At 39.5% G+C, this 21,345-nt stretch overlaps 1 protein-coding gene across 1 annotated transcript; it reads right to left on the bottom strand.

Annotated features, from left to right (window-relative positions):
• Window positions 1-5,407: 5,407 nt before the first annotated feature.
• On the bottom strand, window positions 5,408-18,598 carry LOC111224501 (L-lactate dehydrogenase B chain). Its single transcript, XM_022749007.1, has 8 exons — window positions 18,453-18,598; window positions 12,996-13,132; window positions 12,189-12,306; window positions 11,590-11,763; window positions 11,325-11,498; window positions 9,991-10,108; window positions 8,767-8,890; window positions 5,408-6,345 (listed from the first exon to the last, which is right to left on the bottom strand). Exons 2-8 carry the CDS (start codon window positions 13,122-13,124, stop codon window positions 6,178-6,180), a joined length of 1,005 nt encoding a protein of 334 aa, XP_022604728.1. The 5' UTR covers window positions 13,125-13,132; window positions 18,453-18,598; the 3' UTR covers window positions 5,408-6,177.
• Between the last annotated feature and the right edge of the window lie 2,747 nt (window positions 18,599-21,345).

Genomic DNA, 21,345 nt, shown 5'->3' with positions numbered 1-21,345 from the left:
GATGTATCAGGACTTTGTTTTTATGTATTAGCGCCGGTAACAGTCAGAGCCAGAGGCATATTGTTTTCAGGTTGTCTGTCCATCAGCCCATTCTCATGGACACAATATCTCATTAACACCTTGACAGAACTTCCTCAAATTTGGCACAAACTTCAAAGTCACGGTGACCTCACGTTTTTGTGAATGAATGGAATATATCAGGAACGACCAGACAGAATTTCATTACATCTGATACAAAAAAGGTCAAAGGTCACTTTGACCTCACAAAACATGCTGTTGTCCATTATCCACAAATTCATACACAATTTAACTCAAATGTCTATAAGGATAAAAGTAAGTGCTGACATTTTATATCCAAAAGGTCAAAGGTCAATTTCAGTGTGACATCATAATGTTCTGAAAAAACACTTTTGGCTAATATTCTTCTTTTTATTCTGCTTTTATTCTTAAATTTCACCTAGGGGGTGAATAAAGTATCTATCTATCTATCCATCTATCTATTCAATGCTGTAGCTCAGAAAAGAGAGACTGTGACTAAATTTCCTGACACTTGGCTGGTTGGCGGAGGGATACTACCACAAAGTGGTGAATGTACTTTTCTTTCCTCTGCCATTCACCTTCTCACAACCACTAAGACTTTATAAATCTCTCACCTCAGTCTAATCAGTGTCAGACAGAGAAATCCTCCAGGTCCAGAGGACATTTTTCTGCAGCACCAGTGCTTTTACTTTTGATACTTAAAGTACTTTTGTGCCACTACTACTAATAGTAGTAATATACAACATTACTAGTACCTTTAGTAAGTAGGATTTTAAATGCAGGACTGCAGTGTTTTTACATGGTGGTATTATACTTTTACTGAAGTAAAGGATCTGAACACTCTAACTGGATAAAGTAGAAGTGAACATCAGTTTTCCAGTGACAACCCAGTCCACCCGGCTGCTACTGCTGCTGCAGCCAAACCACAAACTGGTGTGTTCAATTACACGTCCTGGTGTTTTAGTCCTTTTTCCATTCTTCACCATTTTCCAACATGCAGTGACACATTATCTTGCGCTGGATGAATGATCGTTTCCAAGAAGAGCAGATGAATGATACATTTAAGCACCACTGGCAGCTCCGCAATTTTACAGCGCAGGGATGCAGGCGGCTGTGATTGGCTGAGAGCAGGAGGAACGCAAGGTCATGGTGGAAATATAAAACAGGTGTTAATGGAGGGAAGGCGTCAGTACCTGCTGATCTGTATCTGGTGCTGGAAGATGAGACTTGTGGCTCTGGTGGTGGTGTGCGGGCTGATTGTTGGTCAGGATGGAGGCAGTGTGGGAGCAGCTCTGCCAGGATATGACTCTGCACAGAGGACACAAGCAACAGGTGAGCTCTACCTGACCAGCTGAACTGTAGCATTGTACAGCTTTTAGATCTGATTTCATTTTTCTAAATGGAGAGAATACTTTTTAATTTTACTTTACTCCATTTTACTTTGCTCCAATAGTGGACAGTGGTCCATCATTTACTCAAGGTTACTACTGAAGTATTTCCATTTTATACTACTTGATACAGTCCACCACAGCTCAGAGGACAATATGGTACTTTTTATTTTATCTGATGATTATAGTTATTAGTTACTTTTCAGAGTTCTGTTTAAATGATTTCAGGATTAAGATGTGATGTATTGTTATAGATTATACAACTCGACAGCATTTAAAGCAGGAAAATTAACTCCATATCCACCCACTGCAACATTGTGTTAACATGTTATGTATCACTAATAATAATAACAATAATAATAGTAAGAAGAATATAGGAATACTATAACAGTACACTACTAATTACTTATTATAGCATATCACAGAACTACACTTCCCTACTGTAGCAGACCATGTATGCTATTGTTGCTGTAACATCTGCTGTATTCTGTTACCTCATATTTATTTTTAATATTTGAGTTAAATTAATATTATAATTATAGTTACTTACACATATTGTGGTTATTGTGCATAAACACACAACTTGATAGAGTCCTATAAATATATATTTACTACATCACTGGAATATGAGGTTGTTATTTTATATGAATATTCATTTTCTGTATTTGTTCAAATGTTTACAGTTCCAAGTCCATCTGTCAACTTGTCAACCTATAAAAATATATTCACAAAACACTCCATAGACTTTTAATCTCATCATGGAATTGTGGGAAATCTTTGTTTGTTGGTGTTTTAGATTAACCTGTGTTTTTTTCTGAGAGATTTTGCATGTGTAAAAAATATCTGATATAAACAAAGAAATTAAAGTTATTGTGATGAATGAGTTAAAGTGATGGTGATAGTGAATGATGGTGTTCTGGACTCCTGGTTCTCTCCCAGCTGAGCTGATGTCTCTCCTGTCTCCTGGCTCAGGATCAGTCCTCTCTGCGCTCAGCAGGAGGACCGCAGCAGACTTCCTGGACGAGGACCCCAACCTGTGTTTCTCCCTGAGGGAGAATGACGACCAGCGGCAGCTGCTGTGCAACAACCGCAGGAGTAAATTCAACTTCAACCCGTTTGGCCTTCGCTTCGGGAAACGCTACAACGGCTACATTTACAGAAGAGCCGTTCAAAGAGCCAGGACAAATAAGTTCTTACCCCTCTCTCTTTTCCCGCGAGAACTGGAGGTGCCTAACTGAAACCTTCCCGAGTCTTTCCGTATGTGTTTAAAAAAGACCTTTCCTTCAGATGACATGATGTTTCCCTGATTAAAACTTTTGTACCTACATTTACTGCGAAACTGATTTGAAATCAACAACAATGGAGGGATTACAAGCAAAAATGATTTAATGAAATAAAACTTAAAAAAAAGGGGGAAATGAATCTTTAGACTAGACGTTTCTGTTCCGTGTTTTCTCTTCATCATCTCAGTAGTTCCCGTAAGAAACTGATTTGATAATGAAGGAAAAATGTCACAATAAAAAGTTTGGTGGTACAATAAAAGCAGCAGTGGCTTAATCCAACCACAGGGTGGCACTACAGTGCCTTTTAAAACGACAATATACACACATCTTTCAGCAGCTAGATCCCTGCAATGCTGTGGTAATAAGTACAAATTAATATAATAATACAAATGATATAAAGCTAAAATATAAAACTAATATTTAATCATAATAAAACATTAATCAAATAAACAATCATTCAGAAAGACTTACATATACAGTGGGCCTAGTGTATTTATACATTGGTGGTTTATCATTTATCTTAAGAGATTTATAAAGAATTTTCTCTCTGTGTGTTAAATTTACCCATTAGGACTATGAGAATTACAGTAATAGGTAATGTAAAATTCAAATGAATATCTTTCATGACAGTTTGAACAGAATGTCCAGTTTTAATGAAAATGAATTCCCGTATGTCCAAAGCGGAGCTGATGAGGTGGGATCATGTGGTGGTGAAGTACCAGTCAAAGGTTTTAGAACAAACCAGTTTTCTGTTTTTACTGAAAATTCAGCAGCTCGGGTCAGCAGGAAACCACCCACAGCAAAGAATAGAATAATAATAGTATGATTAAAAAGTTTAAGTCAAAAACTGAAAAATTCTATAAATTTCATAGAAAACAGGCCTTTTTCAGGGATGAAGACGTTGGTTAACTTCCAGTTTCCCTACAGCAGTGGGAGTTCAATTCAATTCAATTCAATTCAATTTTATTTTTATAGAATCAAATCATATATACATTATCTCAAGGCACTTTAAAAGGTGAGGTCAAGACCTGACAATATTATAGAGAGAAACCCAGCAGTTCCACCATGCACAGCACTTGGTGACAGTGAGGAGGAAAAACTCCCTTTAGACGGGAGAAACCTCCAACAGAACCAGATATATAGGGTGAAATGTATCTGTTCTAGCACAGAACCCTGTGGAACTCCATGTGTGTAATAAAGACTCTTCCAATCACACAAGAGTGTGATATTTCCTCTGTAGAAAGAAGCTCACACAAGAGTGTGATTGGAAGAGTCATTATTCACATGAACAAACTGGAATCTATCTGATAAGTCTGACTTAAACCAGCCTTTTGCAATTCCTCTAATGCCAATGACACGTTCTAGTCTCTGTAATAACCAATGTGATCGATGGTGTCAAATGCTGCACTTTGAGTGGGGAGAGATGTGTCCGTTGTTTGAGGCCATGAGGAGATCATTAGTAACTTTAACCAGAGCTGTTTCTGTGCTATGATGGACTCTAAATCTTCATAGGTTTCAATGTACAGCAAGAAAATGAGCAGTAGCAGAACCAGACAGAGGCTCCACAGGATGAAGACCAGCACAGTCTCCAGACCTGAACCTCATGGAGCTGGTTTGGGATGAACTGGGCAGAAGGTGAGAGCTGAGTAACAAGTGCAACATGTTAGTAAAAACTTCTGCAACAGTGCTGGGATGAACTTTCTGAACAATGTTTTATTTCCTCTGTAGAAAGACGCTCAGGGGGGAATTCAGCTGCTGGATGAGTTAAAAATTTAGATTCAATTTAGTTCAATAAAAAGATTCAGTGATAATTTAAAAATAAATCTCTCTTTGCTGTTGACTTTCATTTCAGAAACACTGAGACATTATAGTAACAACAGGAAGAATAGAGGTGTTGTAAAACTTATGACTGGTAATGGATCATCTGTTAATGAAAATAATGATAAAATTTACAAAACCTGTAAGGAGATGACGAGTGTTATTTCATTGTGGATTAAAGTTCTTTCATTAAATGTTTGTGCATGTTCTTTTTGTTTTCTTTATTCTATTGATTCTTACTATAAATATTTTGATGAGCTCAACATTTTCATAAAAACATTTACAGCAGTATGTAATAGAATGCACATAGATACAGAAATACATCATTTATATTTTAATGTGATTCTTTAGAATTCTTAATAATGTTCTTATTATAACAATTAAAAAAATTATGAACACAATTTTCATCATAGTCAAGCCTAATAATACATCTGTGAAATCTTTACTATCCATTAAAAAAATTAAAAATTCTATAAGTTATCCACATTTTAGAAACAAGATTTTAAACCAGAACTGAGACTGTTAACAGTTTTATAATCTCTGCATGTTTTTAATTCTCCTTCTGTGTTATTTCTATTACAATTTTGTAATCTTATTGTTTTTAATTTAAATTGTATTGTAAATTCTTTTCAGACCATCTGTTCATTTTTGTTTTATTTTTTGTTAAGGTCTCTCTTGAAAATGAGATTTCTATCTCACTGAGATTCAATCAGATTGATTAAGCCTGAATGGTACATGCTCCGCCAGGTGAACCACCGGAGTGACACAAAGCATTTTCATTCTGAAGTTGTTGGTGTAAATCTCCTTCATTAATCATTCAGAAAAAAGCACCATGAAGAGTAATTTTTTATAAAAATAAAACGCTCACAGACACACAACTCCCTTCATGAGGTTCAGTTTATTAAATTAGACGTTACACTTTCCAAAACAGTTTCCAACACAAGGTCACAGTCAGAAAATGATGCTTAAAAAAACACAACTCGAGCTGGATGAAACCACTCCTCCTCTTTCACTCCATCTCCCTTTGCCAACACCAAGGAAACCAGAGGGGAAGAAAAAAAGCACCTTCACACTCACATTGTCAGCTAAACCTGTGTTGACCTAAGAGTGCAGTCACTGTGTGCTGTACCACGTTCAGATGAAGGCAGTTGGATTTTTAGGGTCTTACTCTAGACGTTAAGGGTCTTTCTCTCAGTGCAGTGATTCCCTGCAGGGATTTAAGTGAACGACTTGGTACAGGAAGTGCTGAAGGAGGACTTTGACACTTAAGGCTTTTTGAAGGTTGTGTTTGATCCTGATCTAAACAGCTGAAACACAAGAATCCATACAGAGCACATGACAGAGGTCAGTTTACATCTCCTAACACAAACACAGGGACACAGAAACTTCAGTCTACGAGCTGTTTGGGAGGAAAATTAGCTTTTTTTAAAGGAGCATACGAGTGTTTAGATTTTTCAGGTGTCAGGTGACTGACTGAGCACTGATATGGAAATAGCCATGTCAGGTCTGACGACAACGTTCAAGAAAAACACTGGTATCATCCTTTAAAATGTGAGCGACACAATCTAAGAGAGAGGGACAGTATAAAAGGAGTGTGTGAATGTCTCAGGCCTCTGCATCAATGGTGTGCACTACGTGTGCAGGTGTGTTCAAATGTCCTTCAGGTCCTTCTGGATGCCCCACAGTGTGTCGGCACTCTTCTTCAGCTGGCCCACCTCAGCGTCTGTCAGGGTCATGTTGACCACGCTGCTCACACCGTTACTGTTCAGCACGCAGGGCAGAGACAAGAAGACCTCCTCACCGATACCATACATGTCCTGAGGAAACAAACACACACACACACACACACACACACAGTTAAGTGAGGATGAAGCTCTGAGAAACACACAAAATTTAACACAATATAGACTGTATGTAAGCGATTAAAGTGTTTACGTTTAGGGAAATATTTATTATTAAGTAAGCTGAGAGGATGGATATCAACACCTCTAAAAATATCTCTAAAATAATTGCTTGGTAATTAATATGCTTCTTTGGTTGTACATGACACAATCAGGATTTAGGAGGCGGGGTTACATACTGGAACTATTTCTTGACAAACAACAGTTGTTTCAGATCTGCCAGAACTCCTGTGCTGTGTCTGTGTGTGTGCAGGTTCTGATTTACAATCAGTGAGCACAGGTTTTATTTTGGTATCTATGCAGGAACAATAGTGCCAAACCTGGCAACCTCAACTGTGGTGGCAAGACCTCAGGAAGCTGCAAACAGTCACTTTAGCCAGCTGTTGTTTGTCAAGAACTAGTTCTAGCATGTAAAACCACAAACTGTCAAATTGACAGATAAAACAAATAGAGCTGTGCACTTAACCGAGAAGTATCAAACCGACATTTAGAACCTCACCAACTTTTCTCCTGTCGGTTAATTCAGTTCATCTCTCTACACACAGTTTACCTTGGATGTGGCCATGAATACCTGAATGTTGGATTTACTTCCATTAGAAACCTTATTAAAGTTATAATCTGTAACTTTTCCTCATCAAAATGTCTAAAAACAACTAGACTTATGTTCTATATGTTGTTGAATTGTGTTCTTACATTATCCCAAATGTTTCCATCAATTCTCAAACCACAGAAATCTGTGATTTTAATCATGGTAACGTTTCATTGGTCGCCTGTCAGTGACATCACATCCTCTGTGATCATGTGTCAGTGTGTTTGTCTGACAGAAACTCAACATTGACATTTATCTAGTTTTAAGCCACATACACTTTTAACACCTTGGTGGTTTTCAGCTCTATATTTGAACCAGATGAAGGATTTTAGTCGTCGGACGTCTGGATCTGAAGTTATCAGAGAAACAAGCTGAGGAAATGTTAGACAGCTCAGCTCCCAGCTGCTGGAGACGTCCTGTCCTGTGTCCCTGAAGAGTGTCGGTGAATCTCTGATTTTTAAAGTGAGACTACTTTATTCAGTGTTTTTAACGTTCTGTTTGATTTCGTGAACCACTGACACTGAAGGAATCCAGCTTAACCTTATTTACCTTATTTACACACACAGAGTAAACTACTGCCCTTCACCTGTTATTGACATAATATAATTTTAGCCTACATTGGGTTTCTTCTATGACCATAAAGAACATGTGGCCCCTGTCGCCACATGAACCTGCTAAAATGGTTAAAATAAATATTTATATTTTTTTCATCTGTGTCTGTATCATATTCAGATTCAGCCTAGACACTGAAACGAAAGGGGAGGGTGTCAGATTTATGACGTACGACACCCACTGTATCTCTAGATTACACAACGCAGCCACACTGATAAGAACCAAAGTAATCTTTCATTAATCGCAATCGATATTGAGTTGAAGTCATGTGGCCCAGCCCTAATACAACAAGTTAACTCATAAGCTTTAGAAGTGCTGGCAGAGCCAAGCCAGCAGTTTCCCCCTACTTCCAGTCTTCATGCTAAACTAGACTAACCACATTCAGAGATATTTCCCATAATGTTGAATTATTCCTTTAGAAAAACAGGTGTAGTACACAGGGACAAGCACCCTGCTTTAACATACGAGCCATAGGACTGCTATTTAAAACAAATGGTAGTGGAGTAATGGAGGCAACTATGTAAGACAACAATGATCTTTATTCCTGATCATTTTTGATAAATGAATAAATCTGATTTATCTGATGTAAGTGTTTTTAAATCCTGTAATACAAAGATAAATACAACAATAATAAAAACTGACATAAAGCCCCTATTTGTCAAATACTCATGTGATTTTAGCATCTTTCAAATTACTTTTAGATTTAGTTCATAGACAAATAAGACTTTCTCAGCAAGTACTTGTTCTGTACATGTGTTTAGGACCTTCATTCTCAGTGTCAGAGAAAACAAAGAGCGGTTATGGCAGAGGAGAATGGATTAAGGTCATGTGATCACAAGTCCAAAAATAATCACACAACCATGGCTTCCATAAGCAACAGCTACTTTATTTAGGCTGTGGGCTGTGTGCAAGGTTAGACTAGCAGCCAGGCAGAGTGAGCCTCTGCCCCAGGGCCCAGATGACTCCATATTCATTGTTTATAAGCTGCAAATTCTTTTGGGAATAAACACTAAAGCTGAAATGATAAGAAAAATAAGGCATTACTAACCGTGTGTGTGTGTGTGTGTGTGTGTGTGTGTGTGTGTGTGTGTGTGTGTGTGTGTGTGCGTGCAAGCGTGTGTGTGTGTGTGTCTGACCTTGACCATGGTGGAGACAGGATGTACTCTGCTCATGTTCTTGATGATGCTCTCAGTCAGGTCAGCCACACTCAGGCCAATGGCCCAGTTGGTGTATCCCTTCAGCTTGATCACCTCGTAGGCGCTGAGACACAACATAGTGTGTTAACATAATATTTTGACACTGTTGACCTGCTATGTACTGGCTAACTTGCTTGCCCCCTTGCCCCCCCCCCCTTCCAATGCAGGGTATCAAAAAGATATTTAGATCAGCAGGCCAAGATTTAATTTACACCTGTAAGTCTAAAATAAGCCTGGAGGACTCTAACAAATCATTATAAGACCTGCAGGTTTTATTGAAAATGCTTTTATTGGACCTGATTTGTGTGCACATGCACAACAGACATACTGTGTGCATGATGCAATACAGTGTTACAGACAATATTAGTTCTAAACCAAGTGTTACATTAACTGAAGCACCAGAACAGCACAGGCCTGAAGTGCTAATGCCAAGCTTTAGACAGCTACATGAACTCTTGTACAGTAGATTATTTAACAGATGATGGCCAGCCAATGATGACCTACTGTACAGTCAGAGATTTGATTAGAATACATAGAAAGATAGATATCAATAACTGAGGTCCTGTTCAGACCTGCGTTAACATCATCTTCAGTGATCTGATCAGCAGCGCTCAGCTATAAGTGCGTCAGTTCACCCCTGGATTTAAAATGTGTCTTGTGATCGGACCACACGTCCTGCTTTATATGTAAATAAACAAGTATGTGTTGTTGTTTTTAGCCAATCAGACAGACAGGTTTGTTGTCGATGTGTTTGTGTGTGTGTGTGAGTGAGTATGAGTGCCACATGTGGCCCATACAACCTCTGAATGTGGTCTGAGTCATTGGATTTCAAGTGTGTCCACAATGTGTCTCCGGTGTGTTCACACCTGAACTTAGAGCTGACCACTGGTGATCAGATCACCTGAGACGGATGATTGTGTAGCCGGGAATAACTGAAGTGTGGACTGACAGGCTGAATCATTTCCTGTCATGGGGTCACTGAGGCTCAGTCACCTGGACTAGATCCTGCCTCAGAGGCTCTGGGTGTTTAGGAAGCCGGAAGGCTGTGAGCATAAAGGCTTCTGCTGTGTCATGTAGACATTTAACATTTATAAAGCTCGATCCAAACTGTTTTGTTATCTGGTCTACTTCTCCCTCTCACACAGTCACTTTCACACAGCCTACCTGTCCACAACAGCCTTGTGTGTGGCCTTCCACTGTTCTTTATCAGCATCAGTGCCAATCTCAGGGTTCAGCTTCTGCAGGTTGACTCCAGCCACATTTGCACCGCTCCACACAGGCACTGGAGAAAAAACACACACACACACACACACACACACACACACACACACACACACACACACACCCACACACACACACACACACACACACACACACACACACACACACACAGTTAAAATTGTGCTATGTGTCCCCCTCCACAACCTGTTTGATCTTGATGTTATTCACACATAAGTGTATATAATATAAAAGCTCAGTTGAACATTAATGGGTTTGGGGTGTTCGTTTTTCCTTCTATCTTGTTAATTTTGTATTTAAATATAATGATTGTTTGGTTTGTGTGTTATGTTTTCTTTTGTTTTCTTTTCATTTTAGTTAGATCTTTTTGTATAACATTGTTCTTGTATTTACACTGTGCACTTTGTACTTTTGATGTTTTATTTGCCACAATGCAACTTGTAATGCTTTACAAGATTACAATTAGGTTACTGATTCAGTTGTTAACACTTTTTAAATCATAAATAAACAATTATAAATGAGTTTTAACACAGTTTTCATACATTAATTAATTAATGCTTACTACTCATTAATCTTACTAATGAGTCACTACCATTTATAACTGGTAAAAGGAGCCTTATAGAAACTCATTAATAAATGATTATGTGTTTTACCCTTTACAATAAGATCACTTTTGCGGCTGCTGAGAGCATGTCAAGGTCAACAACACTGCCAAGGCCTCAGAGGATGAATCTAGTCATGTGATATGATCATGTGATCAGCCAGAATTTGATCTGCCAGATGAAACTTTCTGAGCATTAAGATGCTGACGGTGGTTTATTGATAGTAACTGAACAAACATGTGATGAAGCAGCAGGTACAAACGCTGATGATGGAGAAAACAAAGAAAGCTCAGTAACTAATGAGATATGAGGCTGAACAGTACAGACACATGTGGGCTCACTATTTGGCAAGCAACAGGTCACTGTTGCCCTTTTTGTCTAATGTGTTATAACAGCTTATAAATGATTAGTGTTAACAAGCTGATTAATAAAAACTTATAAACTTATAAACCCTTTATAAGGGTAGACTGATTGTAACGTGGTACCAAGCCAATAAACAAATTTAGGGGAAAAAAACTAAAAGAATGTGTTGAATATGTTTGATTTTCATGTCAAATTCCACTCACTTTCTGAGCGCAGCTTCAACAGGAAAAAAGTACCCATGATATCTGACAAATGTTCCTTTGTCTGTTAAGTGTTTTCTCTGTGTGTACCCACCGCTGGTGTCTCCGTGCTCGCCCAGCACCCAGCCGTTGAAGGAGGTAGCGTGGATGCCGAGGCGCTCAGCCATCAGGTAACGGAAGCGGGCTGAGTCTAAGTTGGTGCCGCTGCCAATGACACGGTGCTTGGGCAGACCGCTCAGCTTCCAGGTGACATAGGTCAGCACATCAACTGTGGAGGGTGTGTTGTTGATAAGTAGTATACGCAAACACACACAAGCAAACACACCGAGAGATGATCATGTGTGTATTAGTGTATTCACCAGGGTTGGAGACCACGATGAGTGTGCAGTTGGGGCTGTGCTTGATGATCTGGGGGATTATGGACTTGAAGACGTTGACGTTCCTCTGCACCAGGTTGAGGCGGCTCTCACCCTCCTGCTGACGAACACCGGCTGTCACGACGACCAGGCGGGAGTTGGCTGTCACTGCGTAGTCTGAAGGAGACGGAGACAGGGAAGATTTATATACTTTATTATCATTGCTCTTTAATGTACGGTATGTATATAAGAATAAATTACATAACTGAGTAGCTCACTTTGATGCACACTAGCCTCAGGCAGTTAGTGAGTGAAGCTAGCATTCACTCTTCTGAGGTTGGAGGTTACACTCCCACTGGGGCCATTTGAAATAAAACTGTAATCACTCATGGCCTCAGATAACAGAAGTACTCACTGCTCTCACACTGACAGACACTGTTTAATAACTCCACAATCAATGTTCCTGCTGTTATCAGCTGATTTCACACTGGAGATCTCTTACAGCTGTGGATACAGACAGGTGAACTCAGCTCAGCTGTGAGACTGAATCAAGACAGTTCAGATCTGATGAGTGATATTTAGAGAAGTCAGAATTTCCTGACCTTTGTCAGCCACTATCTTGGAGGTCTTGAGAAAGAGGCTGCCGTGCTGCAGGTCCATCATCTCTCCTTTCAGACGATCCTCCATCACATCCACAAGAGCCAGCTCATCACACAGGTCCTGACCAGAGGAGGAGGAAGACAGTGAGTGCAAGAGGATGATTTATTTATTGATTATACACACACACACACACACACACACACACACACACACACACACACACACACACACACATAAATACATACTGTATACATATATGCAGGTTAAGTTGACTGGTGATTCTTAATTGATTCTTAATTGGTGATTCTTAATAGTCTGAAGGTGTGAATGTGAGTGTCAGTGGTTGTCTGTCTGTATGTGTCAACCCTGTGATAATAATAATAATAATAAATGTGTAAATTTGCCTTTGCCTGCACAGGCTGGTTAAAGCACACCAATGTGACACACAAACAATAAATATACAATAATAAAATTAGCACAACACGCACAGAACGAACAGCAATAACAGACATGATCCCAGTGTGAGTGCTAAACTGACAACTCCTATTATGAATCAGATTTTACGAAATAGAAATATATTTATACATCTGTAAGGATATAGTGAACATACATGAAAATGATGCTACACTTTGAACTATTTGGTCATACATGTGTCTTCTGGATATTGGATATTAGTGAGAGTACTCTATATTGACATGCATATTATATAAACTTAATTGATGCATATGACCATGTATCAGATTTTTGTATGGGTCTCCATTTTTCTAATTATTCTCATGTAATAAAACTCATGCTGATCTGTTTCTTACCCGCAGCAGGATGCTGACGGCGCAGGCCATGCCCACCTGGCCCACCCCGACCACCGTCACTTTGTTCCTGGGAGGCTCGGCGGGGCCGCTGGCCAGAGGGCTGATCAACTTCTGCAGAACTGAGGACATGATGACGGCTGCAGGGAGACACAGAGAGGACATGTCCTGGTGAGCAGGTCCAACGGCACAGGAATGAAACATCTGTCTAAACTAGTCATTTACTGTCAGATGCGGCCTCTGAGACTTGTTCTTCACACCACAAACAGCATGTAGACTGTAAAACAGTAGTGTAGCAACACTGTCCCTATGAAGGGTGAACAGTGGATTAATTTTAAAATAGTTGACTACATACTGTACATATTTCCACAAACATTAACACAAGTATAAAACATGTGAATGAAGAGTAGGCCTTCAACTAATTATTACTGCCATCATCTGTGGACCAATTTTTCAATTAATCGATTCATGGTTATAAAATCATCCATAAAATGGCTTAAAATAAAAAAATGTCTGCCATAAGTTCTCAGACCTGAGGGTGCTGTCTTCAAATATATCGTTTTGAGTTACAGTTATACAGTTACAAAACCCAAACAAGTTTACTGATATAAACCATAGAAAAGACACAAATCTTCACAATGAAGAAGATGAAGGAAGAAAATATGTGATTGATTAATATAATTATTATTATTATTATTATTATTAATAATAATAATAATAATCAGAATGTGAATTAAGATTATTTACAACTACTCGAGTAATTGATGAATCAATTTCACAATCTCTGACAAATGGTTGACTGTGTACAAATATCCACAAACACAAAAATAATGAGCAGGAGCTGCAACAATTATTTTCAATATCAATTCATCTACTGTATTTGGTTTAAAATGAAGCATTAACTGATTATCAGAACTATCAGGTATTCACTTCCTTTCAATCGACTTACTGATTATTTGTTTCAACAATGAGGACCAGAGGTGGTTTTTCCAAATAAAGCATATATTCTACATACTGTAACACACATAGTCCTCGGTCCAAGAGTAAATAATAGCAAAATGACAGTCTGCAACCAACAACCAACAACACAACCATGGTTACAACACTTACAGGAGGAGGCACGGATGGGCATCAAAAAGAAAGACATGGTGACAGAGGCCAAGTGCAGGAACCAAACCGAGAAATCAACGACTGACTGACTGACACCAGTGTCCAGTTTAAATACTGAGGTTTTATCAGGCGCGTTAGTGTCATCATTTTCCTCACTTTCAGTAACAGCATTATCACTGCTCCAGCATGAACACAAAGTAGTTTGAGCATCATGCTAATCTGTACATACATGATGTTTTTTGTTATCATGTCCATTGTCATACCCATCTCTACAGCAGCTTGAGTGGTGAATGTGTAAAACTGACTTATCATCGCTGATGCTCTGAAATAGGATGGTTGGTTCACAGTCTCACACTTATCACAAGAATGTGGAGTTCTTCATATATGCCTGATGTTGCATGAGGCTTAATAAAACTACTAGCAGTAAGTGGGAACTGAAAAATTATATTGATATCACTAATACAGCATCTGCACACAGATGCACAAAAAATCACTGTATGTGTTGTATTACAAAACATCCTGCTTTTGTCTTAAGTATTTCAGTTTGGGGTGTTTAGTTCTGAGTCAGACCAGGTCCAAGTTCTGTTCAGTCTCATTGGGTCCTGTTTTGCCGCCCCTGATTTCAGGTCCTTGTGTCAATGTGAGGATTTTAGCAGCTCTGGTCACATGGTGCAATATCAATCATCACAGAAGGAAAATTTGGTTTTTGAGGCTGACGTCGAGCTGAACTGTGAAGTGCTGGAAAAATGATAAAGACTGTGTTACATGAAGATGTCTGACTTACAGGCATATTTTCTTAAGTTGCCCCAAAGGCACAAAGCCATCAGGAAAAAGAGATTGAAAAGTGAAGGACATTTACATTTGTTCATCCGTTAGACAAGTGAGGTTCAACACTAAAGCTTCAGTGCAGTAGGAGACCTTGGTGTAAGTTCTAAGTACTACATCTATTTAATAAGTGAAGGAGATTGTATAAGGAAGTGTACCAAAGGTTCATACTAAGAGCTAGATAGACATGTTAGGGTGTTAAGTAGAGGAGGTGCTCTCTGAAGAGATGAGGCTCCTGCTCTGAGTGTTCAGTTGCTTGTTCCACCATCAGGGAACCACAGACCAGAACAGTCTGGACTGAGACTGTCTTGTATACAGGATGGTGATGACAAACCACATTCCTCGGAGGAACAGAGTGGCTGAGAAGAAGCGTAAGCAAGCAAGCAAAGTTTATCTGTATGGCCCCTTTCCCAGAGACTAATCACAAAGTGCTTGATAACCGAACTGAATAAAATCAAATGAAAATATTAAAACCAAATCATCAAATAAAAGCAAAAGTAAAAACACCAGATGAAATATACGAGAGGAAAAAAAGAAACAGGACACTGGTTAAAAGTATGAAATAACACATGCTACCTAAAAGCCTGTCTGAACAGAGAGTTTTCAGTTGCTTTTTAAAAGAGTCCACAGAGTTCAAGGCTCTCAGATTTAGTCAGAGAGAGCTCCTGAACTGTTGACTGGAAGGCGCCATCACCCCGGATCTTAAAGTGTGTTTGTGGTACGCTTAGAGGACCCAGGGTGGAAAACCTAAGAGCTCGGCTTGTGGTGTGGGGTTGAAGGAGATCTGCGATGTATTCTGGGGTCATGCAGAGCTCTAAAAGTGATCAATAAAATTTCAAAATGGATTCTAAAATTCTAAATTAACAGAAAACCAGTGAAGAGATGTTAAAGTGGGTGTTACACGTGACCGTCTGTTAGATTGCATAAGGCTGTATGATTGAGTTCAAGTAGATAGAGCAGACCCAGAAGTCACTCTGAAGGCAGCATTAGTGACTGAATCTGATTAAGGTGGTCATGGGTAGACAGTGGAGGTCGATGAGCAGCAGAGTGACGTGATCAAAGACCAGACGGGCTGCTGCATTCTGGGCCATCTGTAAGGGTTTCACTGTGCACAAAGGAAGGTCCAACAGAAGAGCACTGCTATAGTCCAAGTGAGAGATAACCATGGTCTGGACCAAGAGCTTGGTGGAGTACTGAGTCAGTTAAGACCTGATTTTCCGATGTTGTATAAAGCGAAGAGATCAGGAGACAGATGATCATGGTCAGAGAAGGAGAGCTGGCCATCAAACATGACATCAGGTTTCTCATGTCCTTGGCTGGGATAAGGGATCACTATTAACTAATTGTTGTTTAACAACTGGATGTAGGAATAACTGTAATAAGGGCACAAGAACAGAACTGAGATATGCCGCAGCAGAACATGTGACCCCCACCAAGAGTGGACCAAGAGGAACGACATGACACTTTGAAAAACATCAGTTTGAAATCAAAATGATTAATGCTTAATAATGAAACCAATAACTTCCTATATAAGCCAAGATCAAATGATATGCTTCAATCGATACAAACAAACTAGAATTTTTATTGTCTGGCGTCACTTGTCCGTAGAGTCACAGCCCTGCCCTGCTACTTAATTTTCTTAAACAGCAAAATAACACAAAAATAACTGAAATGGATGCAAATATTAGTAGTTTTTTCAGAGGAACTTATGATGTTAATGAGCTGGTTTCAAACAGCTGATAAACAACAACATTTAGCAGAAAGAAAATAGCACAACAAAATAGCAGTTTCAGGCCACAATGGATGACACTCAACATCAATAAATTAGGTTTGGGTGACAAGATATCAATAAATTCACTACTCAATGTATGATCAATATCATACAGCTACATTTTGCCAATGTGTTCTTACTTAACAATAATGTCTATGTTTTTCTACACACAAAGATTTCCAGCTTCATCAAAGTATCACAAGTTCACTTCAGTGTTACACTTCCTCATAAAGAGCACGGCTCTTGTGGTTTTCTGTCAACTGGTTTCAATATCAACAGCAAGGCAGACATTTAGGTCCAGAGACTAAAAATGATTTCAGGAAAAACACAAAAATATCTGAACTGAGTTGACAGCACAATCTGCATGAGTCAAACACAAGCATCAGATTTCCTTTCATATCAAGGTCTGATTAAAAACAACAAAAGGAGGTGCTGTTCACAAAAAATAGACAGCGTCACACTGAAACCAGAGCTAACCCAACACAATGTCATAAAACTGTGCTGAGAGGAAAATCATAAAAATTGTTGGATATAATAAATCATTTACAAAAACAACAGCCTTAGATAGAGGGATATATATATATATATATGCCTATTGTGAGAAATAAAATGAATTGATTAAACCACTTGATTAGGACACAGTTCTCAGTTTGGGGTACCACTGACCTTCACTATCAGCATTCATAAAGAACAAAAGCCCTGTAAGCTCATGTTGTCCTGTCGTATTTAGCCTGTGGGGACTGGCTGCCAACAAGTTAAGATATCAGCTCATAACAAGGTCAAATAGACACTAGAAACAGGCGGTGGAGGGGAGGTGGTTTGTCCATGAGGAGACACACCTCATGGCTCTATATGGGCTACAGCTAACTGGCACTTGTTCAGGGAAAAGATAGAGCTGCTGAATAGCACAATGCCCCATTTTAGCCTCATAGAATCAGTTACTGTTACAGCCTTACTGAAGACAGGACTAAGTTCCTGTTCGTCTGTTACTGACTGAATTATTGTAGTAAGCTGATATGGTGAGGCTCTTGTCATGTTCTATGGTTTTAGTGGAGCTGAGGTTATGTAACAGCGTGGGCCTGAGCCCTGCAGTCGCCCTTCATTTTGATGATGCTGAGACACAGTGAGAAGAGTGAACTGAACTCAACGTAAACCGACAGGAAATGTTGAAATTATTGTGAACACATCTTAATTACCGCGTGAGAAAAGAGCTCCTACAGGGGAAGAAGTTCAAGTTCACTGCGAGTTCATTGTTTCCTGTCTGTGTTCAATTACACAACATGGCTACAAACACACGGTCCATCCTCAATGTCAAGTGCTCCACACTAAAATGTGGCCGTTAATACAAAGACGTCGAGTTCAACTGTAAAACAATAGACCTAGTTTAATGAGCTACAGCAGCTGCACTTTGCACTGTTGTACAGTTAGCCTGTTACTGACTGTTACTAACTGTAACAGGCTGAAATAATACAAATTTCACGCGTAATAAATACAATTTACAAAAAAATCATAATATTGCCAGATAGCTTTTCTTTCTAGCTCTTTCTGTCTAAACTGACGAAAACATTCATACAACCCGCCACGTTGTGTCAAGCGGTTGAATTATTTTTCAGTTAAACTTCGCATCTCATTAACAATGGATTCCTTCAGCGGGTGGTTGAACTGAGCATCCATTGCTGCTGAGGCGCTGGGCACGCACCATGTCCGACCCCCCACCCTGAAGAAAAACAACCAGAAAACAGGCAAATACTCACATTTTTACAGATGTTCCTAACGGCTGATACTCGTTATCTGGTCTGGTTGCTGACAGGGAGATAGACAGAGGGCTCTAGTGTGGAGCGGAGCGTGCTACTGTGAGGAGGAGGAGGAGGCGCAGGAGGAGGAGGAGAGGAGGAGGAGGAGGAGGAGGTGAATGGATTTCCACCGTGACCAGCCTGGTTCACGTGTAAGGAGGGGTGCAGAGCAGGGTGCCGAGCTGCCTGCGTGGTATTTATGTTCCCGCCTGTGAGCCATGGAAGACTGGAAATATGACGGTTGGCTGAATTTGTTTTCCCCTCTCTATATTTATAAAGACATTTCTGAGGAGAGTGTGGACTCTCAGTCAAGCAGTAGCATGTAGACTGAACCAACAAGTGATGATATTATTATTGACATAGTCCCTCTTTGAATAGAATTTGAACGCATCATACAGCAGTATATATATGCAGGAAAGTGCACATCAGACTATAAGCATCATGTGTGGATGCCAAAGTGTAATTACAAGTGCTCCACAGTATGTAACCTCTGCTGGGAACTTCAGATCTGACCCACATGCCTCCTATTAAGCCACATAACGTTCCTGTAAGGTTCTCCGTGCATTTTTCTCTGACACTGAAGGTGACCAGCAGGAGATAAATGGAACTAACTATATTTACTGAGGTACTGTGCTTAGCTACAGTTTTAAGGAACTTGTACTTTTCTTGCTGCAGTACCCAGTACATTTCAGATGAAATCATTTCCTTTTACTTTTTATTGTATATATATAAAATATATAAATGTGTGTGTGTGTGTATTGTATATATTATAATAGATATGTTATATATAATAATATATTATATGCATTATCACTGTCATATTCTCATATAGTTGTAAAGGATCATGTAAAGGAGTTGAATACATCTTCTACCACTGATCCAGACACTAAATCTTGATCATGAGACCCAGTTCCATCTCTAACATCTCCGTAGAATTTTAACCAGATAGTCACAGAGGCAGTTTCCTTCATTGTAAACTCCACAAGTCAGTTTACACCTTATCTGGGTGGACCCGGACACAGATGGACTTTCACCTGTAAATTAAACATTAATTATGCTTCAAGGAGAGTGTTATTGTAGTGGATAAAATATTTATCTCAACCGAGTCGTGCACTTTGTCCAGTCTGCAGAAACACGTGGTTTAGCTTTGACCTACATTATATTATGGGAATGGGTCAGGGTTAATTTACCACCTCTGATACTTTTCACCCTCTGCAGGATGATATCAGCTAGGTCAGTGGGATAAAAGCCCAAGAAGAATGACACAAGATGCATGTGAGCTCCTTGTGCACGAGTTCACTGTGAATGCTCATTGTTCATTCAGTACAGAGGAAAGTCTCATACTATTCTTTACTGCAGTGGACCGTGACCATACATGTAAACAATGTCCTCCTCCTCAGCGTCATCTCTTCCTGCGAAGGTTTCTAGGATGTTTACTTTGCTCTATCATAATGAAGCAGGTTCAGTCACCACTGTGCTTCGTTGTTTAGTGATCAGACAAGGTTCGTCCCCAGTGTTTTATGGGTCCAACAGTCACTGCGTCACAGAGAAAATGAGGAAGTCTGTGAACAGAGACACAATATTTGACCCTGCAGAGCCACTTCTCCTCTTCCTTCCTCCCTCCCTGCTTCACACTTCACTAAGGTTAAAGAATTTCACCTTTATTTATTCACAAATGATCCTAAGCAGGAGACAAGACGTCCTTTGATTTTATGTGTTGTAGAACAAAATATTAACATGTTTAATTTTCAGAAATTTGTTCAGTTTTTGCACTGAACTCATTATGCTGCAACTATAGAAATGATGGTGGGCCATACATATGAACATGTTGTTCCCTGCATCCCCGCCCTACTGATGCTGCACACATGTCACACATGACGATGATGATGATGATGATGGCAGTGGTGATACAGACTGGTACCCAATAGGATGCTGCAGTCATGCCTCTCTCTTCATCCAATGGGATGAGAGGATGCTGTTCCCTTAAAGGCACCCACTCAGCTGCTTTGAGGGCCAATGTGTGTGTGTGTGTGTGTGTTTGAGGGCTAGAGAGGTCATAGCATGTGAGGAGTGAGGAGAGTGAGGAAGGGATTAGATTGGCCGGTGGGAGAAGGCGGGGCTAACATGCTGTTACATAACACACAGCCCCCCTGCAGCCAACTCTCTCTTTCTCTCAGTCTGTCAGTGTTCCCTGCTCTGTTTCTGCATCTGTGACATGCAAACATCCTCAGTGGTTTCACATATTTCTACAGTGCTCTGTATAAACAGTCCTCATGTTTGTCTTAGTGATGAGTTAACAGGCTGATTCATCCCCAAAGCTGCTGGGCTGGTTCAAAGAAGGAACAGGGCTTTTTGGGGTGAAAAAAACAGAACAAGACACAGTAGGTTGTGGCTGCAACCAATATGGCTGCCGATATTTTCAAGTTCAAGTTCACACTATTCAAGCCCAGGTCAATTGTAGGGACATTACTTTCCTTTTGCACAGGTGTAGAGCACAAGCACATCCTGTCTGTCATTGAAAGACAGGAATGGACAAAACAGAGAGAGAAATATGTCATTAAAGGGAAGCAACACAGAGAAGATTCAGGTCACACACATCTATCTATCTATCTATCTATCTATCTATCTATCTATCTATCTATCTATCTATCTATCTATCAATATGTAAACTAAAACATGTTGCTGTATGCCTATTCTTTTTATATATATATAATTGGGACTTGATATAAGGTCACTCCAGAATCAGTTACTGATATACTGTTTGTTTCCTTATTTTTCTGTGGGAACTTCCAAACCAATCATGATGTCTGTTCCTGTATAAACAACCAGTAAAAATATAAAATTGTGATGCTTC

The sequence above is a fragment of the Seriola dumerili genome, unplaced genomic scaffold (genome assembly GCF_002260705.1).
Source record: "Seriola dumerili isolate Sdu_G_001 unplaced genomic scaffold, Sdu_1.0 BDQW01000138.1, whole genome shotgun sequence".
Taxonomy (NCBI): Eukaryota; Metazoa; Chordata; class Actinopteri; order Carangiformes; family Carangidae; genus Seriola; species Seriola dumerili.
The sequence above is the reverse complement of the archived record's forward strand: the minus strand, read 5'-3'. Positions and strand labels throughout refer to the sequence as shown.

Coding starts and splice junctions, on each gene's coding strand:
- LOC111224501 (XM_022749007.1), bottom strand. CDS start 13,124: ATGTCCTCAGTTCTGCAGAAGTTGATCAGCCCTCTGGCCAGCGGCCCC. Junction 11,499..11,589: donor CATCGTGGTCTCCAACCCTG/GTGAATACACTA, acceptor CACCCTCCACAG/TTGATGTGCTGACCTATGTC. Junction 10,109..11,324: donor CGAGCACGGAGACACCAGCG/GTGGGTACACAC, acceptor TTTTTTCTCCAG/TGCCTGTGTGGAGCGGTGCA.